General features: G+C 36.8%; 1 protein-coding gene across 1 annotated transcript in view; it reads left to right on the forward strand.

Moving 5' to 3' along the window:
• The window catches only part of LOC149302446 (uncharacterized), an 80,527-nt gene that overhangs the window by 21,926 nt on the left and 36,513 nt on the right, over positions 1 to 22,088 (forward strand). Inside the window, 18 exon segments of the mRNA XM_089482539.1 lie at positions 207 to 427; positions 1,208 to 1,386; positions 2,172 to 2,347; positions 2,947 to 3,037; positions 3,668 to 3,733; positions 4,471 to 4,583; positions 5,442 to 5,541; positions 7,115 to 7,228; positions 8,171 to 8,302; positions 8,734 to 8,843; positions 9,321 to 9,417; positions 9,996 to 10,259; positions 10,961 to 11,053; positions 11,637 to 11,836; positions 12,652 to 12,862; positions 13,714 to 13,827; positions 14,013 to 14,147; positions 14,740 to 14,964. Of these exon segments, the coding sequence (XP_089338665.1) occupies positions 207 to 427; positions 1,208 to 1,386; positions 2,172 to 2,347; positions 2,947 to 3,037; positions 3,668 to 3,733; positions 4,471 to 4,583; positions 5,442 to 5,541; positions 7,115 to 7,228; positions 8,171 to 8,302; positions 8,734 to 8,843; positions 9,321 to 9,417; positions 9,996 to 10,259; positions 10,961 to 11,053; positions 11,637 to 11,836; positions 12,652 to 12,862; positions 13,714 to 13,827; positions 14,013 to 14,147; positions 14,740 to 14,964 (2,641 nt within the window).

Consider the following 22,088-nt stretch of genomic DNA (forward strand, 5'->3'; position numbering starts at 1 on the left):
ATAAATGGCCGACTTAATAAGGACTGTATTGCTGAAATTGCATAGTTATGGTTACGTTCAAGAGTTCTGCCATTTCCCCCCCCTATAATTCATTTTGCAAATTAAAAAAAGATGATATATTAGGTTATGTTAGGGTTTGTCTATTTTCATGTATGTAAAATGACATAGAACCATGTGCATGCACATGCATTTCTTCTCTTTGACAGGCTTAAGCTCACGCTGAAGTTTAAAATTCCACATATCGCAATAGACCCACCAATAGAAACAGTACAAGATGCTCTCGATCAAGCTGTCCTTTCCGTTTTCAGTATCGGTGACTCTTTCAGCTGGTGGTCTGGAGAGAAAAAGGGTCAATCATTCTATACGTCCATAACTGAGAATGGCCTACTAAGACATATTGTAAATAATATTTTCAAAGTGACAAGTGGTGAGTCATATATGTCCTTGCTGACATCATTGTTTGAATACTTACTTTTATTTTGTGGTTTTTTTCTCAAAAAGTAACTGCATTTTTTCTAGTAAATCTATTTTAGGAGTAGGGCAAATGCTGTCTGTTTCATACATCTCTCAAGGGGTGAAAAATGAATGAATGAAAAAAGGGTGGAAATTATAACTGCAAAGATATGCATGCCTCTTAAGAGTTAATGCCCATATTATTACGTGTATCAATGAATGCTCAAAAATGCTGTTTAGGTAAAAAGCTTGACCCTCCTCTATTTTTCTTATTAATGAGGACTGTGGAAATTGTGAACACAGTCCCAGTTTTACAACTGGAAAAAAATGTTTCTGTTGGTTTATATTATTGGTTTAAGCGGATCTGTCACTTTTCCTTAAATTAATCAGTTTACAAATTAAAATACGCACTCTCTAGATTCTTAAAACTTTTGATTTCGGCCATAGGGGTCACCCTAGGCCCAACCTAGGGCAATGCCTTGTGGAGGCTGTGCTAAGCTTGCCTTCATAGGGTAAACAGGCCAGTTGGGGAGAGCAAAGATCTCCCTCGTAACAGGACACCGGGACACTGGGACACTGGGACACCGGGGGGGGGGCTTGATCACTCAAGAGGTCACGTCACTGAATGTACTATTTCTCTTTTCTTCTGCTTATAGAAATTCTGTCATTTGGGCCACAATGTTTTAGAGAAATATGCATAAAATGCAAATGTTAGTGATGCCTGTAACATTCTTTTTATATATTTCTCTTGTAGCGATAAAGCCTACCATTATAAAGCAAGTTTCCAGTTTGAGCTATTATGACTTTTTGTGGACAGACAACATGCATAGACAATGTGAAGAATTTATAGACAGCAATCCTGGACTTTCTCTTATTCAAAAGGAAGTTAAACGTTTTTTGGACATTGAGCAAAAAATCATTGATTGCCCCGAGGTACGTGGTCTTAATATTATGGTGTACACTATATACAAACTAAAAAATACAAAACAAAATACTTGTAAGGACCGTAAATATTATTAATAACATTTGGCTGTCCTGTGTTACGAGACTAATATCCATGTTTTCTCCATTAGGTGTTGCAATTAGGCTGCATTTGCCTTGACTACTCGCTTATAAAAGAAACACTAAAAGGATTTACAGGAAGTTGGAAGTCTCATTATTTCACATTTTTACACCAGCAAGTTAAGGTATTTCCAGTAGAAAGAATGTATATTATTGTTGTAGCATTTTGGGGCAGGCGTGTGCTGCCCCAAGTTATCATAGTCTAATGACTCTTAGATAAACATGCATAATATTCTAAAGTAGCTGCAGCCGGAAAAAAGTATAAAGAGCTTGCAAATAGACCAGTGTATATTCCATATACATCTGTATCATAGTTTAGAGTGCCATTTTTAGCCCAGTACCCTGGTAAGTAGGTTACAACCTCACTAAAGACAAGTATATATGAAAGTACTTTAATATTTTAATATGGATTCTTTAAAAAAAAGTTTAAAATGGAAATAAATGGAAACCTTTACTATGGTCTGAGATTTTTGTGCCACTGATTGGCTGCTTGAAACGCCAACAGTCCGTCCACAGTTTTGTAAGGATACTTTAGTGTTGAACTAAAGATTTCACGTGTGGAAGTCTAACCTTAGTAGTAGGTATACATCTTGTACATGATGCTCATACATTAAAGTTATAATTATTGTCTATTTTGTTCCTTAACATCCCTGTAGCAAAGTCTTCTAAGTGTAGTGGAATATCGAGAGACGATCCGGCAGCAGCTTACAGTGCCTGTCCAGAGCCTGGAACGGTTAAATGCTTGTGTAACTTTGCTAGAAGAAGTACAAGACATGGAAAATAAAATTGATGATGTGTACCGGCCAATAGAAATAATGTATGAACAACTCAGGTAAGCGTTCTTGTTTCAGGATGCCACATACTAACCCAGGAAAAATAGACTTTTAGGATCTTCCTGTACTGACCCAGTCATGAATCCATACTGAGCATTATAAGTAATACGTTGAAACCATGGAATTTGTCCAATGCAAAAGGTTCTGGTCTCATTAGAGGTTCTGATTGTGGTGCAAAGTTTGAAACGTAGTGTAATCACCATCAGTCAATGGAATGATCCGATTCCTAGTTACTAAACATGGGCTCTTGTCTACCATGTTTTTATTTTCCATTGATTAATATCAAGGTTTTCCCAGGTGACAGAACCATAAAGTGGGATTTAGGGTAACAGTTGGGGGGTAATCTGGGTTTATGTTTGGCTTGGGCCTGCCTAAATCACTACCAGCATACATGAGAATTTCACCTAGTCATCTCTTAGGGCCTTTTAGGGACTGGAACTGGGCAGGTTGTGGGTATATCTAAATGTCACTCCCCATATGCGAGACTCCCCCAGAGACCTGGCAGAGAGTGTTGGGCAAATCTAGATATTGTTTTGCTGGTGTGATCTGTATATGTAAATGCCTTATTTAGCTCTAAAACATATTTTTTGCTTTTTAGGTCTTTCCAGTTGAGGATCCCCAGAGAGGAAGTGACCGAGGTTGAGGCTCTGAGGTACAAATGGACAGAGTTGTTGAATCTCACTTATGTTGTAAGTGAAACATCATATTTTTTTCTTTATGCTTTCAGTTTAGTCATTTTGGTTATAAACACTTTTACAAGGAACTGCCATGTGTTATGGTGTTATTATGATTTTTGTTCAATATTGCATTTTTAAAAGAAGAACATAGTGTCCTATACTGCCTCGCCAATTATTTTACAATTACTTACTTAAATTGTAAGTACTTTAATATGTATTATGAATGTGTAGGGAAAAAAGATAAAGAAATCACGAATGTTAAACAGTGCAGCTCCCCTCCCCCTCCGTGGTCCTTTTTCCATGGCACTTCTGGCTGCTGGAAGCAGGCAGTCAGTGGTGGCAACGCGCCCTAAACTCTTGCGCAATCCAGTGCTGGAGCCGGCTGGTGGTGGGTACAATGCGTACGCACTTGGGTAAGCAGGAGATGGGTTTTGGGAAACAGTTCTCCAGCAAGTTAAAGAGCTAGGGGAGAGAATAGAGACAAATGCTTAATTATTCGAAATACAAGCCATATATTTTATTTGCAATTTGTGCGATATTGTAATGTTTGTCTTTTTAATTTAAGGGTAGTTACTGTACGTATATATGTACTTATATATGTCATTTTTCTGTTAAGATAATGGTTCTTATTTTGTTTCACAGGTTAAAGAAATGTTGCTAAAGGAGAAGGCAGACATCTTTAGGCAAGAACTCGACAAACAAGTAAAAGTGAGACTTTTAGCTTTTTAAAAACACTTTGATACTCACCTTTATTTTTTACATTTTAAGGCGAGTGTATGATATGATTCTTAAATATACACATTGGCTACTGACACAAACACCCTTACTGATACATGATAGAATATGGGCAACTTTCAGGTCTATTCACAAAGAAGTTGAGTGGTCAGTCTAGTAAGGATTAAAAAAGAAACTGGGGTTTTCTGGACCCGTGATTAAACAAGTTGGGTGTTTAACCTTCCCTCTTTCCCCACCCCACGTTCTTTGGGGTGGGGTAACTAATCAACAACTAATCAGGGAAGTATAGAGCCCATCTTTACCCCCTCAACCCCATCCCATGCTTAGAGCAATGAAGGATGGTAGGTATTGCATTTTGTTCAGTTTGCTTTTGTGCACCCCACTTACATCCAGAAATGTAACAATCTTTTTCTTTAGAGTGGCAATATGAGGGTTTTCACAGAAAACAGCAAACTTGTGATTGGAATAAATAATAGTTCACAATGGCTTAACTGAAGAGGAGTTTGGGCTGACTTAGTCTTAGGTGGTACCGCAACCAATAGATAAAACATGTGTCTTCATGAATAGGGTATAGCAAATCTAAGTTTTAAGCTACAGGATTCTTGTTGTCTATATATATTTACTCTAGGAAAACATTTTTGGACATGGTTTTATAAGTAATATTTTACTTTTTTTAATAAAATTGTTTCATCCGTGTGATTTTCTTCCAGAGCTTTGTTGTAGAAGTCATCCAGTTTAGAAACAATTTCGATACTCAAGGTCCTGCTGCGCCTGGCGTGAAACCGGAGGAAGCTGTTGAACGGTTGCATAGCTTTAAGGAGAAGTATGTATATATGTCCACATTTAACGGGACAAGATTAGGTGAAACAATAGCTTCCTATTTTAATGCCATCATGCATTTTTGGTGTTTTAATATGTTAGTTGCAGGCGGGATACATTTTATAGAATTTACACTAGCTTGTTCGGTATACACTGGGTCTTGCAGACAACACGAGGATTTAAAAGCAGTGATTCAGGCAGAACAATTATCTGCAGGGAATGGAAACGCAGAAAAATGGCATTGTAGGAAAGAAACAATAGATGTTTTTGAGTTCTAGGGGCAGTACCTGTTAGGATGCAGGTGAGCGATCTATACTCAAGGTGACTCTTGGATCACAGATTTTAGCAAGAGCTGGTTTTTATCCCCAAACGTCAGTCACATGAATAAATGTAACCCTTGGGATTTGCTTAAGCTACTGATATGGTTCCATTACAAATTAATGTCTCTTTTGGGAGTTCTAAAAAATAAATAAACCTAAAGATTTAGATAAGTGACATATATTTATTGGAAAGTGCTACACGTAGTTATAATAAGCAAATTAAATTAATAACAAGTTGTGATGGTTGGAGTTCCCTTTAACGTTTTTGCAAGAGTAAGCACCAGCCGTCTTAATAAAATAGTTATAGAAAGCCTGTTTCTTTTTACAAATGTGCTATCTGCGATTTAGACCCACTTAATATATTAAATAAACCTTTTAATTTATTTTCAAGTTCTTATATCAACCTCCTATTCACAATATGCAGCTCATTGCACTAGTTGCTTATGCGGGTTTTTAATGTTTGTCTCTCAGAGTTACTATATTTTTACATATATCTAAACTCACATCAATTTTATTTATTTTAACACAAATATCTTTTGCAGATATGAGATTTATAATGCCAAGAGGGAGACTCTGAACGCGGTGCAAAAACTATTCAATATTGTTCCAAAGCCATTTCCTGAACTAGACAGGACAGGGAAGGTACAGTAATAAATGAACATCATTGGGCATATAGCAAATGGCAAAACTGGGAACATAATTTTGTATTTTTATTCTCGACATTTTACTAATTCTTTAGTGAGCAGCTGCCTGCTGGAGTCACCCGGAGGTGGCACTTATAACATTTATCTGCCAAGGCCCTGAATAAAACACTTTTATAATTATACCTAGCATTAGACATAACATTGATATTACTTTTTTGCCCAAAAAACATCCACAGCAGTAATCTTTTAATCATATATGATGTGCCCTGTCCACTTTTTTCTCAATTTTTTTCAATAGTCTTAGCTTGGGTCACTCAAGGTGAGGCCACCAATAGGTTTTGTTGCCTAAAAGCAGAAAACATATTTTTTTTTATTGATACTACATATACCATATTTGCTCGATTATAAGACGAGGTTTTTTTCAGAGCAAATGCTCTGAAAAATACCCCTCGTCTTCTAATCGGGGTCGTCTTCTAATCAGACCTCAAATAGAGGTCTGATTATGAGACTAAGATCCAGATCCCCCGCACCGCTGCAGGGGACCTGGATCCTCCTGTCTCCCCCCCCCCATTTAACACCCCCCCACACACTTACCGGTGCTTCCTTCTGTATTGCCGGGGCAGTGGGTTGACGTCTACGTGAGAGTGGCGTTAAGGGGGCATTTAATAGAGCACTCTGCCTCCTGAAATGCCTTATATCTCCCTATATGCCACTCTGCCCCATAATATGCCTTTTAACCCCCTAAATGCCAGAATGGGATATAGGGGTATAAGGCATTTCTGGAGGCAGAGTGGCACATAGGGGGTCAAAAGGCATACCATGGGGCACAGTGGCATATAGAGGGTTAAAAGGCATATCATGGGCCACAGTGCCATATTGGTGTGGCAAGCCTGGGGGCAGATGTGCGTAACTGGGGGACAGGTTGGAAAATACAAGGAAATAAAAACAAAAAAAATGTTTTTCTCAATCATAGCTTTTATTTAAAAAAATAGTTTACATGAATTAACATTTACTGGTAAAACTTTTTTCCTTTGGGGTCGTCTTATATTCAGGCTTTTTAAAGTTAATAATCAGATTTTGGGGGGTCGTCTTATAATCAGGGTCGTCTTATAATCGAGCAAATACGGTAATACATAATATTGTGTAAAAACACTGCACAAATATCTGTGCAAATGAATAGAATATATGCAAAAATCTAGACTTACTTTTCCAAAGAAAATAGAACATTTTTTTTCAGCTTTATGCAAATAAAACATTAAAACAACAAGCAACTGAAATAGTCCATATTTTATTCATGCTTCTACATTTATTGTTACATATTAAATGGCCAGAAAACACTTTTGCTTTGTTTAGTGGCATAGGATACTCTTTAAAGGGCTTTGTGATCTATTTATAGTTATTTATGAAACTGTTGTATATTAAGAACATAAACTTAAAAAAACAAAAAAACATTTTGTTTACACACAAAAGCAACATTTGGGAGATTGTGCTTTAAACTGTTTATGTCCCTGTTAAAACATAATGGTGCTCATGCTAACTAGCTTTCTCTACACCCACGTGTTTCTTTTCAGGATCTGCAGCTGCTGGGAACCCTTTATGTCCTCTTCCAGAAATTCATTGATTTTGATCAGAAATTTCAAAACACCCTTTGGGCGGAAGTAGACCTGACACTAAGCAATAAGGAGGTTTGTTAACTGTACAGTATTAACAGTGATCATCACCTGATAGGTTCAGATTAAGGTAGGGCAATGGGTCAATATATATATATATACTGTATATATAATGGTGTCCTGATGAAAGTCAAATAAAGACTGAAACGTTGACCTGCAAAAGAGGAATTTGTATTTATCGGAAAAAGACCTAGAGTGCTGGTAACTATCCATAGACTGTGTGTATATATATATATATATATATATCTGTCTGTCTGCGCATGATATTGAATTCTTCAGTAAGGCAGTGTTGCGTTCATGCAAGATCTGGGGAACAGGGAGACAGGTAAATGCATGTAAGGTCTTCATATGGATGAGCCTCTGAGGTTCTAGACTTAATAGGCTTCTTCTTCATGGTTCGGTGAATAATCTATTTATTTATTTGCCAAGTCCTGTGAGTGTGTGGCTATTTTTGAGTGATAGCTGTTGACCCCACTGCACCCAGGCTGCTGAACAAATGCGCATGATATTAAAAGGTGCAGAGGTTTTGGATGTTTTTTTAATATATATATATAATATATATATATACTACTGTTGAAAAGTCTGGGGTCACAATTTCCTTGTTTTTGAATGAAAAGCAAATATTTGTCCATTGAAATAACATGAAATGGATGAGAAATGTAGTGCAGATGTTGTTAATATTGTAGGTGACTCTTGTAGTTAGAAACAACTGATTTTTAATGGAATATCTGCCCTTTATCAGCAACCACCACTCCTGTGTTCCAATGGCACATTGTGTTCACTAATCCAAGTTTACATTGGAAAAGCTAATTGATCATTAGAAAACCGTTTTGTAATTATGTTAGCAAAGCTAGCTGTTTTCATGAAAAACAAGGACATTTCTAAATGACCCCAAATGTATTCTACATTTAGCATTTTTGTGTTGCATGTTTTTTACCATTTGTGTTCCATGTGAAGGTTGAACAGTATTGGTCCGAATGCCTGATCTGGAACGACAAACTAAAGGATTGGGATGCATATAATGAAATGGCACGCGAGGTTAAGTTTTACGTAGACATCTTTCCACTTCTGCACGCATTGAAGTCCAAGGTAATTTGCTTATGGAAGCAATGGTAATGAGCGATTCATATAATATATTTTGTGGCATAGTAAACATCACAGTAGATCCCTCAGTAATTTACATTCTGCTTAAACAGCCAGGTTTAAGTACTTAATGTTACATTAGTACTAAATTATTATATTTTTATGGTAGCCGTTAGAACTGTGTAAAGTTAGTAATAAGACCCTAGATATTTTTTTATTTAACAAATAATATATATAATAATCATAATAACAATATGAACTACTTTTATGATTATTATATTTGTTAAATAAGAAATTGTATTCTTACCCATGGATCTGGAAGAGGGATAAGGTAATCCAAGCCCATCCACTGAAGTTTTGAGCACTTTAAAAAAAATCAATTTGCCTGCATTTTTGTGTTTTCTTACGTGTTTCATTTTACATTGCTCTTTTTCAAGGAAATTCGGAATCGCCACTGGCTTCAGGTTATGTCTGTCACAGGAAGCTCTTTCCCTCTAGAAGCAAATGTCTTCAAAATCTCTCACATACTCGACATTGGATTATTGAGGTATGTTGGAAAAGTTCACGTGGCTATAGATCTTTTACATGATGATGTTCTATTGAAAGATTATTTACATGTAATTTCCTTCTTTATTCTACTGGCAGCTCTGATCGCACTTGCAAACACTTTAATGTTGATTTTCTTTACCTTTGGAAGCAATGTTTGTACTGTGCATAATTTATTATTAATTTATTATTATTATATAACACAATTTACAGAGCTCCTTTTACAATGCATATAGAATTCACAGACTAAGACAAACCAATACATTAGGTAAAGAGGGCCCTGCTTGTAAATTTACAATCCAGAATGAGGTGAGGAGAAACATAAGATATGGAGATAGAGCAGAGGTAGTGTGGGGGATCAAGCCTTTTGTTCGATACATGAAATAGATTAATGCAGAATATCAAATTGTTAATGTATAGCATGCTAATGTTTGCCAAACTGTGGCTGTATTAATACAGTGGCCTTGCTTTATTACAGATTTCAAGATCAACTACTATCCATAGCAAAAGCTGCAAAGAAGGAGATGGATTTTGAAATCAAAATGAGAAAAGTTGAAGAAGAATGGAGTGAGCAGGTAAGCTGTACGTTAATGCAGACGTGGAGCAGCAAAGATAGTCTCTCTACCCAGCCAGTCCTTTATATCAGACTGGACATACCAAGCCATAATAGAATTAATGCTGAGTGTTCCAAAACTAGCAGCTCTGCTTAATAGTAAAATGTGGTCAACCTACAACTAAACTTGGGAACTCTCTGGGATTGTCCTGGAGGTTTCAGTAATAACAGCTGATCACTGAGCCAGGATAGCCTTTGATCTCTGGGTGAATGGAGTGTCTCTGCCCACTCCCCACACCAAGTTTGTCCAGTTCATACTTTAATCTGTTGGGGCCAGTCTTGTCATCTTGCCTCGCGAGCCTCTTCCCCAGCTTGACAGCACACCCCTGCCATCTTCCAGAAGTAACAGAATGTTCCTGAGTATGCCGATGGTCCATCAAGTGCTTTTAGAGTACAACAATCACCACTGCAGCACTTGGCTGATATTGTCTGTAGTCTAAATAGTCATGAAGGCTGTACTGTGTGTAGGTATGTTCATACAGTACAATACTGTGGTATCTTGTAGATAGATTAACAACAGTCCGTTATAATTTTTCACAGGTCCTCAGCTTTACCCCTTACAGAAACAAGGGGTTGGTGCTTCTGGTAAAAGAGGATTCCCTAAAGTTGCTTGAGGAGTTAGAAGATGCTCAGATTCTTCTCGCACAAATGTTGACTTCAAAAGAGATAGACCCATTAAGAGAGGAAGCAACAACGTGGGCAGAAAAACTGAAGCGTGTGAGCGAGGTGCTGGAGCTATGGATGGATGTGCAGGAGCTGTGGCAAAATTTGGAGGACATCTTTAGTAATCCCACCATTATAAAGGTAAATGATTATAGAGCTTTCTGAAAAAGTCCTATTGACAGTTTTTTTGTGTTACTCACAATTGCTCTTGTTATGAAACTTGAGTAAAATAGGAATTCAACTTAAATATGCACATACGGGGGATGATCAGGGTATTGCCATGTAAGGAATCTGAAAATCCTTGGTCCATTAAAAGTATCATTTAAACGCCTGGCAATTTTTATTTTATTTTATGTTAAGGAGAAATTCAGGCTATGATATTCCAAGTACTACACTTATGATGTTGAGTATAACATGCTTACTTAGCTAATACATTCTGCTTTACTGACAGCAACCGGAACTGCACATCATGGACAGTGGAAGTGGTGGACCCTTCCCTTATGTACTCATCTCCTACCCTTTTTTTACTGCATCCCCCATATCCAGCTTGTTTGTTTTGAACTTTCCATCCCAAAAAAATATTGTTTTATAGAATTCTACTTGAGACATCAGCTCTACAAATTATAATTTATCAGTTGCCATACATTTCTTGTTTAAATGAACATTGAACAAAATGTTTTACTTTGAAAAATCAAGGGCGCATGCATTTAACAAACATTGCCTTTCTTACGGTGTTCATTGTTGTGAGACCTATTTTAGAGGGTTTGTTTTGTATTCACAGTATTTATTTTTAGTACCAATAAATCGGTTCCTTAAACCTTATTTTTTCTAAATATGATTAGGAACTACCTAGGGAGGCAAGGCTATTCGCAAAAGTGAACAGGAGTTGGATTTTGATGATGCGTTCTACATACAAAACAAAGAATGTTTTGCAGGTAATTATCTATTATCTATACAAGTTTCGTCAAGGGTCACTACTTTTATAAAACCCAGGAACTATCATATAAAAATTATTTTTATAAATGTAAGAAATGCATTTCTGTAATATTTGTGTAAATATAAATTTAAAGATAAGCAAAACCTCATACGATGCTTCTCTCATGGACAAAAGCCATACAACCATTCCCAGCACGTGTTCATAACAGTTTTTTTAATTTTAAGTTTAGTTCAGCAGCTGACAAATAATACTAATAATAATAATCTTGTTCAAAAGTGTTGGGGTAGGACTCAACCAATTTAGAGCAACCCTGGGGGCAATTGCCCCTTTGCCAGCCCACCCCTGTTATGTATAAAAAAAAGTGGTTTGGTGCAATGTGAAATACCAAACAATAGAATGGTCCAGTCTTCATCCAATAGGATCCTGTGACATATGACTACTTTCCAAACTTCCCACCAAAAAAACTATTTTCTTTGTGTTAATACTTTAAGTATATCAGTGATTGTAAATGGTTTAGGGATAAAATATGATCCCAAATATAAGGATAATCACATGAACATTTTATCCTTTGTATGTTCTAGTGTTGCTGCACTGGAGATGTCCCGAAGGAGGTCCTCCTGAGGCGTTTCTACCAGGAAATGGAAATCTGTTTTAGTTCACTTAATTCTTACCTTGGCAAGATGAGACAGGCCTTTTCCCGTTTCTATTTCTTGTCCGACTCAGCACTTTTATCTGTGCTCAGCCATCCTTGTGATATCAAATATCTCCAGAACTATTTCAGGTATATGACAACATTATCTTCTTCAAGTGCTAGCTTGTTAGCTAATGGATGCTGTTAAATTCATTGTCTAATGCAATAGAACGTAGGGGCACCAGCAGGATGGTAGCCATATGCAATCACATGGACATCAGAGCTTCAATGATTTATCCCCTTGTTATGCTTTTACTCCTGAATAATTTATTATAATAGGTTTAATACATTTAAAGTATATTTAGAGAGGGGAAGAGAAGCGATATAATCCAGAGAATGTAATAGAATAGAACATAAGGATAGAATGTAAGGATGTATTCCAGAGGTGGTGGCTTTATTCAATTTAGCTAGGAATGTATTGTTTATGTGATAAAATAAATGTTTGGACATCAGATATTTTTAAGCCCTAAATAAACAACATTGAATATAATAGTCTATTTGAGTTTAGGCGCTCTTATATATTTGTAATGTAATGCTGCAAAAACACTCAAGTAAAGCGACCTTCAATATCACACCAAGATAAATCAAGTGTCAAAATTGTGAGGATAATGATTTTGACGCTAAATAAACAAAATCTCATGTACCCCCAATTGATCCACAGTCCTGGGAGGTTCTGGTTAATGGAATGTTCTACCTTTTCCGTCTACACTTGCCATTAGGTGACTGAATTCAGAAGTATATAGTTGTAAATGACCATAGTTCAACTTTCTGGTCATTTGTGATCTTTAACCACCTCTGTAGATGTATATTAGCATCCTATAACGCATTTTGATGTTTATGTCAGTTTATGCATTTGCTATGATTTCATCACATGCAAGTTGTACAGATGATATTTTTAAATACAGGTCACTCTTCGGGGGTGTTTTGTCTATTGATGTGGAGACTGTAGAGGAGGAGGAGAGTACAGAGTCTGAAGAAGAACCTGCTGAAACGTCTCTTCCCACCCTTGATTTCCTAAGTGTCCGATCCGGTAATGAAGGATGGCTGTCAGTAGGACAGAGGAGCACCACTCACATAACAGACAGTGAAAGTGTGTTTCAAAGATCTCTTAAATCTGTAAGTAAGAGCATATATATCAGGGGGACTAGGAAGGAAGACACTTTATTCTTCACATAAATCATGCATTTAATTAGTTATGAATTATGGAACTGTATATTTATAAATTGTTCTATATATGTTTACTAATGGATTGCTTTTCTTTTATTTTGAAGAATGTTGTAGTTTTATTATGCCAAAATTACTTTTCTATTACGTGATACTTATATATGACCAAGACTGTTTTGTTCACATTTGCCAAAAGTGAGCAAGCCATTATTCTAGAGAAGTCTTGCCAAAAAAGGGGTAGTAGTCTCAAACGTATTGCTAGAATTAGAGCCTTATTGTTTGGCAATGCTTTCAACAGTCAAGACAGACTAACTTCTGTTTTTGGAGCAAAAGATTCTTCTCATGGTCCTTATTTGGTCCTGTTTGCAGGACCTCCTGTGCTCCTCTGATTTAATGTATTTGTGTATTTTTAGTTTGCTTTACTTGGAAATCCTCAGGTTGTCTAGAGTAGCAAGAGCTTTGGGAAGCATTTACATTACGACCTGATGTTTTCACAGCTCCTTTTGTGAGTTTTCTGTTTAATTGTTTACACAGAGCTGTAAAGTGTACATTTTGCTTGTTGTCTGACATATGTAGTTTGGGTTCTTTATTATTAAAGCATCTTGTCCTGTTTACTGGGGTCACGGTTTATTTAAGCAATTGGTTAATTGGGCATTGTGCATGAAAGAAAGGGGTTGAACTAGAGCATTACATGGACCAAGTGTGACACAACACACAATGTCTGTCTTCATGGTTGGAAAAAGTTGGCAACTGAGATGAGCTATTGTAATAATTATGATCATGCCCTTGATTTTTTTTCTCAGGCAGGCGTTTCTCATGAAAGAAATCAGCCCATTCCACACAAAGAGCCTAAAAAGCGAATGAATGCCGTAGCTGTCAGAGGGCATGCAGGGGAAATGTTACAGTTAGAAGAACAGGTGCGTTCTTTCACCTGGGATACAGAGGCTAAACGACAAAATAAATTTGGAAAATGTTATTTGTAGTCTGATCTAGTTTCATTAGCATGCGCTTTTTTTTTGCAATTTTCATACTGCGAACATAAACAGTAAGTATACATTAATAAAGTTAAGTAAAAAAACTAACAGAACCCCTGTGACTGCAGGTTGCCATTGCTCCTGGACTAGGTGTTTGGCTCAGTAAGCTTCAAGAAATTATACGTAAGTCACTCGACACTAGAATCTATGAAGTGATTCAAGAAGTTAATCAAGGAATGACTGTCTATGAATGGACACAAAAGGTATGCCTAATAAATATTTAATCTTAATAACATTAAATACGAGTCTAGAGACTATGAACACAAATGGTTTTGTTTCCACTTTTATACATTATGAAGCATTTAATTACTATGCTTTACTTCGTTGAGACTATGCCATTCTTTAATTAATTTTGGAGAGTCGGCTACTCTAGGCTTTAATTTAATGTATGCGATCAAGTAGTCACTTGCTCCCTACCCATTTAAAATCATCTACCTTGAATATATATTTTTTAATTTAAATATTTATTTTATAATTGTACATAGCACATATCATCATACGTATTACAATACAATGATTATCCCAATATACAATCAAATGCAAAGAACGAGAGAAAAAAAATAAGAAAAGAATATTTTATGTGTTACACACCACAGCAATTCACGTGAGTTTCCCAACAATAAAACTTAGTGGTTCCCAGCAATTGATAGAGGAAAATAGAAGTCTCATGAAGACTTTTGTAAACATGAAGACTTTTGTAAAATGTAAAACAAGTCATTGGCAATAATAAACCACAAGGTACCCATTTTTAACCAATATTTGTATTTAACACAAAATGCTTGTTTTTCCCTACAGTACCCAACTCAGGTCTGTGTCCTTGGTTTGCTTTACCTGTGGACAAAGGACTGTGAAACATCTATTTGTGAGATGAAACAGGACCGCAAGGCTCAGTTTCGTGCCCTCAAAAAATATTCAGGGTTTGTCACTAAACTGTCCTCGGTCGTATCCAAAGGGCACTGGAAGAACACAGAGGAGCCTGTCTCCGAGTGTCAAAGACTGAAACTGGAAAATATGATAATGGTACAGTTACTCATTTAATAGTTTAATCATAATATTTCATGTTCATTTCACCCATTAACTGAGCACATATTAAATAATGCTTTTTTTACTTTGGGCTGTAATTATGGGATACATTCTTTAAATGCGTACGTGTATTTGTGCGTTAGCGTTCATTTCTTGTATTTGAGCACTGCTTACTTGTTACTATGTTTTTAGATTTACAAAAAGTTTAGATTATAGACAGGCCATTGAATTAAGTCCAAGGTGTACTGAGAGTCAGCAAGAAAGAGCAATTAAACGTATAATAACTTTATTTTAGGATGGAAGAAAATAGTGTCACTTTTATGGATAGGCAACTTATATTTCTATAAAATGTCTTTCTCTGAAAACAGCAAATCCTATACCTTCGTGATGTTATGGATACCGTCATGTCCCAAAAAAATATTGAGATCTCTGATTTTGAATGGAAGAGGGCCATACGATTTTATATGAGGGAAAATGGTGAGTAATACATATTTAGTGACTGCAGGAAAACTCTAAGTACTTGTGGGTTGGTGACATCACAGAAGATACTGGAAGCCGCCATTCAGGAAACGTATAAAAAAAATATATAGAAATACAGTCATTCAAAAGTGAACTTGCTTTGATTTAATTCATCCAGTGAATGCAAATTATATTTTAAGGTCATCTTTAAAACATATAAGATTTAGATTCCCATAGATTCTGAACTATTTTAATTGAGTATTACTTACAGAATTAAGTAGTATATAAACATTTAGTGTCGTGCTAAATATTGTGTAGCATTGCTTTACCTGCAAATATGGCGTCTCATTATTGCAAAGTAGACAACACTGCATTGAATTATGGTCATGCCTGGGAACTTCAAAGGGTAGTTAGCTGGAGGCAAAAGGTGATAATTGTTGACTTTATTTGCATGTGCCTACCCAGAATCCCTTGTGGTTGTGGCAGCACCATGAGATTTCTGAGGGACCAACAAGCCTTCTGGCTTGTCTGGTGTCTGTAGATGAGTGTTTAATAATACTTCTACTACCCCTACATTTTAGTGGAAGGGTTTTCCATCACCTTTACCCACCATAACTTATGTAATGATGCCTCTTCTGGGGGAAAGACTTTGTTAATTGCTGGGGCTAGCCACAGTTGATGAAACATGGGCAGAGTATGGACATGGCACCACTGCCCTGTCCAGAGAAAGAAGAAACTGACCCAGAGACCTGGGGAAACAGGGCTTTACCCAGAGAATCTGGGCCAAACTCGAAGATTCCCCAATTATAGTTATGGCAGAGATCAATAACTAAGTTCACATAATGCTTGGTCATTGAGCTGTTGCATCACGATCCCATTATAACATTTGTAACAATAGGGTAAGGCGTAAGATGCTTGAATGAAACTATGAAACTGTGGGAAGGCTGCAAACTATTCTACATACCTCTACATTTTTCTAGATCACCCCTAAGCAAGCAGCTGTGGAAATAAAATAATAATAGACAGATTTACTTTTTTAACAGATGGCATGCTCGGACATGAGATAAACATACTTGACGGTCATTATGTTTACGGGTGTGAGTTCTATGGAGCACAGCATCCTTTCATCATGAATCCCATATCTGAAAAATGCTTCCTTAAAATGTCACAGGTAATTATGTATATATATGTAGGTTAATAGAGTTAACCTCATAAAGGATTTTTTTAAAATAAGAATTGTTACTGTTAAATATATTGAAATAGCAAAACTAGTAGTGTCATTTATGTTGGTTTCATTGGCCATCACTAATTAAGCCATGCTTACCAAGCTTATGTATTGTTGTTATATTAGATCATTGTCGATTCCTGTCTTTGTTCTTTTCAAAATTTGTCTGACAATGGCATATAAATGAATAAGATGGAAAACTGCCCCAAGTTGAGTCATGCAGCAAGTGCACTGCTGCGAGGACATTGCTAAATGGCACCTATTGTTATCTGTTGGCACTAGTAAAGTTAAGTCAAAGGAAGTCAAAGTATGTTTCATTCCACAAGCACAAAAATGTATTTGCATATTGTCCAGTCTGTGTTGCCCTTGTGATCAATCTTTCACAAGTTTTCATTTTGTACAAAATACATGGATGGTGGCTTGATTTCTATGTCAACTGTGAATAAAATATCATGTATTGTCCCTTGAAGCATATAATAACCTGACCTCCCCCGGGGACATTTTAAAATTTATCCTGCAGAATATCACAGATTATAACAGCTCTGCAGTATATGTTTGCCATAACCCATAGTGAAAGGGTAGTCATGGTCAGTTAGTTGTATTAAGGAAACAATTAATACTTAGCATCACAGATGTTCCTGTGGAGCTCCTTCAATCATGCAATGTGATTATTTTCTTAAGCAGAACTGTGAACTTTTGTAATTGTGTTTAGAGATGAAAGCATGCAATGTGTATGTGTTGAAGGAACCCGCTATCTTAACATCCTGTTCTCAGGATTCGCTTGACAGTTCCTCATCTCTCCTCTGTTTATAATTTGCTGATAGTTGATGGTTCAGGCAAATTCAGATAACTTCTGAACATGGAATTCATTAGATCATGGTAGTGGTGCCAAAGGCAACTACAGATCCTGGCATTCCGGGAAGTTAACATAAAAACTCAGTATGTACCAAATAAGATGTCCAAGCATTAGTAATGAGGGAAATGGACGTAGACTTATTGGTCCAATGAAGGATAGCGTCTATGTCAAACAAAGGTTTTTTCAGAACCATCTAACTAATGGACCTGTGAAGTTCTGGATGCAGATGTGACCTTGTCCTTTTACATATCGAGTGTATTATTGTGGGGACATTTTATTATTAATAATTGTTTTCTTTAAAGATGCTGCAGCAGTTTAGTGGTGTGGTCCTACAAGGAGATCAAGGGGTTGGAAAAACAGAAACTGTAAAGGTACGTAAAGCAACCATTTCTGAGTTCATATGAAAATGTTCTAATTGTGTTTAAACCAATGCTTAATGCTATATATAGTATCATGGTATACAAAATGTGTGCTTGGGTCCACAATCTTTTACAGGTGACCAAGCCACAAAAAATAAAGGAACCACTATAACAGATAAATATACGTTATCAACTGATACATAATAAATAAAGAGGTGGAAGGTTCAATATATAGACACTTCCTTGGCTCATTGCTATTGGCTGAAAGAAGACGTAGACAGCCTATGGTAGTTGAGTTTTTGTTATTGTACTTCAGATCCCTTTAGAATCGGAGCTGCAGTCTAACAACAGCTGATTTATCAGAGTTTGCCCTTTCTGTGGTATAATTAAACTGTACTTTGTGAATGTTCTAGAGTCTCTCCTTGATGACACATTATTTTTCTTTTATGTAACTGCAGGGCTTGTCTTATTTGTTGGGAAAATTCCTTTTTCTGTTCACGTGTTCCCAAACATCAGATGTATGTGCTATTAGAAGGGTGCTAAATGGAACCGCTCTTGTGAGTATCTAGAAGATGGTCTAACGCTGTTGTGTCACTTTTCCCAAATAAGATAATAAAAAACAGCAATATATATATATATATATATATATATATATATATATCAAATTTCTTTCTCTCAAGTTCTGCATGAATATTTCTCACCATTGAGCTATCTCTACTCTATTGTTTATTTACTGATTGCTGATGATTGCTTCAGGCAGCCTTTGTAGTGACGGGAAGAAAAAAGAAAACAATAGATAATGTTGACCATGGCGCTCCGAGACACTGATCTAAGCTTCCATGAGATTAGAATGTTATACAACACACAAAACAAAAAACACAAGCTTTAGGCTAGGTTTCCACTTGTTTTTTTTTAGCTAAAAACGCCCATAAAAACTCCAATAGCGCCACCTGGCGTTTTTTTAGTGAAAAAACGCAGCAGCCAGATGTTAGCTGTTCTTCAATAGGAAATCGCAGAATGCCATATCCACTTGGCTTTTTTTGTTTGGCGTTTTTTCAGTCCTCTTTGGCGTTTTTCTGCTTTTTTGGGCTCTGTGGCAGTTTTTCAAAATCGCAGCATGTTGACACTCTGGCGTTTTTTGCAAGGAAATCTTGGCGTTTTTCTCCAATAGAAGTCTATGGGAGAGAAAAAACGCCATGAAAAAGCCATGTGGGTTTATTGCCTTGGCGTTTTTTATGGCGTTTTTTCCACAGTTACAATGCAGAGGATGGACCCGGTATCTGTGTCCTACGAGAAATAGGCTGGAAACAAACAGTTTCACACAAAACAAATTTCATATTGAATTCTACACCATTTGGAACAAACATGCCATTACAAACAAACATACGCGACGCATCAACTGGATCCTGCGTGCCAAAAGCAACAGCAAACAATTTGCACCATCATTTGGGGCCAATCTTCCTAGAGGAGCAGACATTCGGAATAAAGCATGCCTTACAAACCACAGAAAAGTGACAAAAGGGTCCGCCGGGGCGTTTAAGTAGAACTCTACCAAGTAAATGACATCAGGGGGCAGATACTTGCCATTTATCCTAATCCCTTTTAGCTGGGTGAAACTTCTAACTTGTAAAGGCTGGAAAAACTGCCTAAGGTCAATAAAAGCAATTTCCACAGAAAGGCTAAAACGCCAGAAAAAACTCCAGAAAAAAACGCCAAAACGCAGGAAAATGCAGTGGCAGTTTTCTTGGCGTTTTTCATCAAGAAAAAAAACGCAGGACAAAAACCCAAGTGGAAACCTAGCCTTAGGCAGTTTTAATACATTTAATTATGCTACGATGACAGAGAAGCACCCCTTTGATCTCAGCAGCGATAATAAAGTGAATGATTTTGAACCAGTCTAAGGCTAGGTTTCCACTTGTTTTTTTTTTGCTAAAAACGCCCATAAAAACGCCAATAGCGCCACCTGGCGTTTTTTTAGTGAAAAAACGTTGCAGCCAGATGTTAGCTGTTCTTCAATAGGAAATCGCAGAATGCCATATCCACTTGGCGTTTTTCTGTTCGGCGTTTTTTCAGTCCTCTTTGGCGTTTTTCTGCTTTTTTGGGCTCTGTGGCAGTTTTTCAAAATCGCAGCATGTTGGCACTCTGGCGTTTTTTGCAAGGAAATCTTGGCGTTTTTCTCCAATAGAAGTCTATGGGAGAGAAAAAACGCCATGAAAAAGCCATGTGGGTTTATTGCCTTGGCGTTTTTTATGGCGTTTTTTCCACAGTTACAATGCAGAGGATGGACCCAGTATCTGTGTGTCCTACGAGAAATAGGCTGGAAACAAACAGTTTCACACAAAACAAAGTTCATATTGAATTCTACACCATTTGGAACAAACATGCCATTACAAACAAACATACGCAACGCATCAACTGGATCCTGCGTGCCAAAAGCAACAGCAAACAATTTGCACCATCATTTGGGGCCAATCTTCCTAGAGGAGCAGACATTCGGAATAAAGCATGCCTTACAAACCACAGAAAAGTGACAAAAGGGTCCGCCGGGGTGTTTAAGTAGAACTCTACCAAGTAAATGACATCAGGGGGCAGATACTTGCCATTTATCCTAATCCCTTTTAGCTGGGTGAAACTTCTAACTTGTAAAGGCTGGAAAAACTGCCTAAGGTCAAAAAAAGCAATTTCCACAGAAAGGCAAAAACGCCAGAAAAAACTCCAGAAAAAAACGCCAAAACGCAGGAAAATGCAGTGGCAGTGTTCTTGGCGTTTTTCATCAAGAAAAAAAACGCAGGACAAAAACCCAAGTGGAAACCTAGCCTAATAGAGTTTTATATTTAAATGTTTACACAAAATCCAATTTTAAGTTGATTACCTTTTTTATGTGATTCTGCATATTTTAATTGTAATCAGACGGTCTTCCTAATTTAGAGTGATGGCTGCAGCAAGGGAGTGGCGCTGCGCTGAGGTTTAACACTGACAGCTTGATATAGTTAATAATCTATTTAAGTTGTAACATAAATACTTGTAAAGAGAATGAAAATGGGCATCCCAGACCTCTTTTAAAATAAAAAAATTGTCCATATCTAGTATATGCAATTTAATAATTTTTCATTTTAAAATAAACCTCAAAACCAAAAATGTATATGTAGTCCCTCTTTACCATCTTTGATTCTGTTTATTTCCCACAGGACCAACATGGTGCATATATATGAATGTTATACAGCAAATATTGTTATTGTATACTAATTTACATAGCAATTTAACTTTTTAAATTTAAATGTATTATCTATTTCCATATTTGTTGTGTAGGATGGATGCTGGAGCTGCTTTGACGATTTTCATCTCCTGCCTAAGAATGCAATTTCCATTTTCATGCATGGCACAAATGCTATTTATGATTCCATGAAATCAAAACTCTCTACAATCAGTTTAGAGGATGGCTTAAAGGTTTGATATGTTTTATTTACAATATAAATATAATCCCATATTTAAAACAGAGTTGATCTGTTGATCCTGTAGTAGCTTTACCTTTACAATACACAGACACACTTGTCTATTGTATTTATTATTCTTGCCTGGCCTGGCTTTGTGCAGGAATCCAGCACTGCTCCACAGCAGACCTGTTTTTTAAATTAAATAGATGAATATATTTAGCCCTGCTGTTACGCAGGTTGTCCAGAACCATCTGAACATTCAAAGTTCTTCTTGTTGTTTTTTATTGTTTTATATAGCACCATCATATTCCATAGCTCTGGACAATGAGTAGACAGGACATAACAAGCAGTATCTAACATAACAATTTGACTTACAGAACAACAGGTGAGGAGGGCCCTGCTCAAATGATCTTACAATCTAGAGAATACCCCGGTCTTTTTACAGTTGATGCCCGAAATTTAAGTGATAAACTTTCCAGGGAATCCCATGCAAGTACTAAGTTAAAGTGTAGAATAGAGTTGTCTCAAAGGAGAAATACCTGGGAACTTGTCTGAATTGACTCAGGCAGAGGAGTGACATTTGGTCATGCCCACTCCGCATCCAGGTTTAATTTACTTAATTCTTTCTCCCCTGCCCCTCACTCACTAATATTACCCCTGCTCCCTGACCAAAGCCATACCTTTAGAAGAGAGGGAGATCTGGGTACCCTACCCTGTCAAGTTCTCAGGTGTGTTCACGGATGAAAGACAACCAACTTTTTACTATGAACCCAGTTGCTTATTTGGGG

Source organism: Sceloporus occidentalis, unplaced genomic scaffold (assembly GCF_023333645.1).
Source record: "Sceloporus occidentalis isolate IW3139 unplaced genomic scaffold, rSceOcc1.0.p SCAF_19, whole genome shotgun sequence".
NCBI classification, from domain to species: domain Eukaryota; kingdom Metazoa; phylum Chordata; class Lepidosauria; order Squamata; family Phrynosomatidae; genus Sceloporus; species Sceloporus occidentalis.